This window comes from Mandrillus leucophaeus, unplaced genomic scaffold, assembly GCF_000951045.1.
Source record: "Mandrillus leucophaeus isolate KB7577 unplaced genomic scaffold, Mleu.le_1.0 Scaffold1275, whole genome shotgun sequence".
NCBI lineage: Eukaryota > Metazoa > Chordata > Mammalia > Primates > Cercopithecidae > Mandrillus > Mandrillus leucophaeus.
Window position 1 is genome coordinate 218,946 of NW_012101154.1, and position 2,492 is coordinate 221,437.

General features: G+C 33.4%; 1 protein-coding gene across 1 annotated transcript in view; it reads right to left on the reverse strand.

Annotated features, from left to right (window-relative positions):
* LOC105533662 (ankyrin repeat domain-containing protein 36C-like) overlaps positions 1 to 2,492 on the reverse strand; it is a 172,735-nt gene that overhangs the window by 160,479 nt on the left and 9,764 nt on the right. Inside the window, exons 2-3 of the mRNA XM_011972131.1 lie at positions 1,427 to 1,541; positions 1,087 to 1,260 (exon numbers count right to left, since the gene is read on the reverse strand). Coding sequence (XP_011827521.1) covers positions 1,087 to 1,260; positions 1,427 to 1,541 — 289 coding nt within the window. The remainder of the gene's footprint in view (positions 1 to 1,086; positions 1,261 to 1,426; positions 1,542 to 2,492) is intronic.

Sequence of the window (2,492 nt, forward strand, 5' to 3'; positions counted from 1 at the left end):
GACTAGCACGGTTGATAATCACTTCAGTCTCATCTCTCACCCACATGGCAAATGCCCTTTATCATTTGGGATTTGGCCAAAAAGAGGAAAGAGCAAAAGATAGAGCCGTTCACTGAAAACTCCATTTACTTTTCCTGGGTAGGGGTAGAGAAGAGACTAGTAAACTCAAAATCCAACTTGATTTTACTATTTATAAGCTCCTTATCTCCCACCTGCCCATCAAGACATTGTGGACTTGAGAGTAGAGTTTAGATGCTTATCTAAGTGACTGTTTCTGCCAGAATTGAATAATGTCCATTAATTGTGTGTTCTTCTCTCTGCTGAACTGTGTGCCACTTCATCGCCTCTATTCACTGCCAACCTGGTTTCCTCAGAGTCCTACCAAAACTGATCCCTAGGCAATTTTATAACCCACAAACTCTTGCCAAAAGTAAGAATAATTATCCCCAAAACTGAAGAGATCCTTGTCTCAACATATAAATAGAAAACAAACCACAAAACACACAAAAACCCTCTCCACAGTATTTTCCCTCATTACCTAATTTCCAAATTAGCTTGTGCATTTCTGATTGCTCTCCTTTTCCTCATTTCTCCCTCTTAAGCCTTTCCACAGAGGAATCACTTTCAAATGAAATCACCTTCACATACAATACTTGTCAACAGCAGCAAGAAGGACATTTATTGTGAAATGCTTTAATTTTCTTTGAAATTTAAAATAAAGCCTATTAATAAGGGCAAATTTTACTTTCCTGTGTCACTTCACACTGATTAGAAAAAAAGCAATTTAGTGGAAAACCACTTAACCATTCCCTTTCCCAAATTCAGTTGTCATGAATTATAAATTTATTGTAATTCATTTGTTTTTATAATTATTTACCATAAGCACATGAAGAAAAGTTGTACTCTATAATGCTTCTTTAAAAGTTCCAGTATTTAAAGTAAAATCTTAGACAGTTAAAGCATTTCAAAATATTTTCATTCAAGGAATGTTTGAGCTTCCAAATATGAAAAATTGGCCCTTACATGTGTCAATGTTAAAATAAATGCATTTCAGATAGTTTGAAAATAACGTTGGTTGATCTATACCTTGCCGCGTTCTTCAATATCTGCACCATAACAAAGAAGTGTTTCTATCATGGATGTATCTTCATTATACACCGCATAGTGTAGAGCAGTCTTTCCATAGAAATCCGTAATATTTGGATCGGCACCATTTTTCAGCAGAATAGTTGCACAAACCTCCTGCCTCAGTTGTACAGCCTGTCAGTATTAGACCAAGAAACATGCAAATACTGAAAAATCAAAGTAAACACTCCATAGGATTTACTAACTAGTTATATAGTGGTATTCCAATGAGATAAGTTCTTTTTATTCTATGTACTTAAACCAAATCCATCTTATGCTCAAAGAGTCGGCTACTATATACCTTGATCAGAGGTGTCCTGTATTCACGGTCGTAGACGTTAAGCTCACATCTTGCGGACACCAGGAGAGATACCATGTCCGGTTGGCCAGTGGCACAGGCCAAATGTAGGGGAGTCCTGCGAGAGTGACAGGACTTTTAAAAACAGGTAACTGTAAGCATTAATTAGCGTGTTATTTCTCTGTCTTCAAAACAAATATTTAATTTTCTTGTGAAGAAAGTACAATCTTTGTTAGCACTTATTACTCATCACATTAATGAAAGAGCAGGCTATTTAACAGAAAAAGCTTGGCTTTTGGATTCAGTTTAATTGGGGCTTAAAATTTACTTAAAGCTCTGTCACTTAGCTATTATCTAGTCTTTCTTTGCTTCAATTTCCTTATCAATAAAATATATAAGAGAATAGTAGCTATCCCACAGAACACTGCAGTGATGCTTACATAAGAATCTATGTACAGCATTTAGAACACTTTCTAACACAAATAACAGCTCAATAATTTTTAGATGTTACTACTTATAAAGACATTCTAATTAAGTAAAATGATACAATCATATCTACATTGAGGTATCTATTAAAGATTAGATGTATCATTGTATTTCAATCATTCTCAGATGCTCATTTTCTCACTATTCTTTTATATAAACTACTATTCTCTTATATATTAATATCTCCTGACATTGGAATACTGTTTACAATTCATTATTTATTACAATTATAACTGGCAACATTTTAAACATTATCTTATTGATACATAAAGTAACGTGGCATCACCCAATCCATGATGCCTTACATTAAGTGGGATACAGTACATAGAATAGGAAGTTCTACTCATGTAATTGGCACCTAAATAAAGTACTGTGGAAAAAGAAGACAAAAATAAAACAACAAATATTTTAAACAAAGTAATTCTTCCTTCAATTTTCAAAAAAATAATTCAAAGAAAACTCAGGATTCAAATGAATAGGTATGGCTCATTTTTTTTCAATACTTATAGAATGTTATATAAATTAGGTATTTGCAATAATTAATAATAGTATTTGAGACTGCCATAAGTTTTTGAAAGGGCAG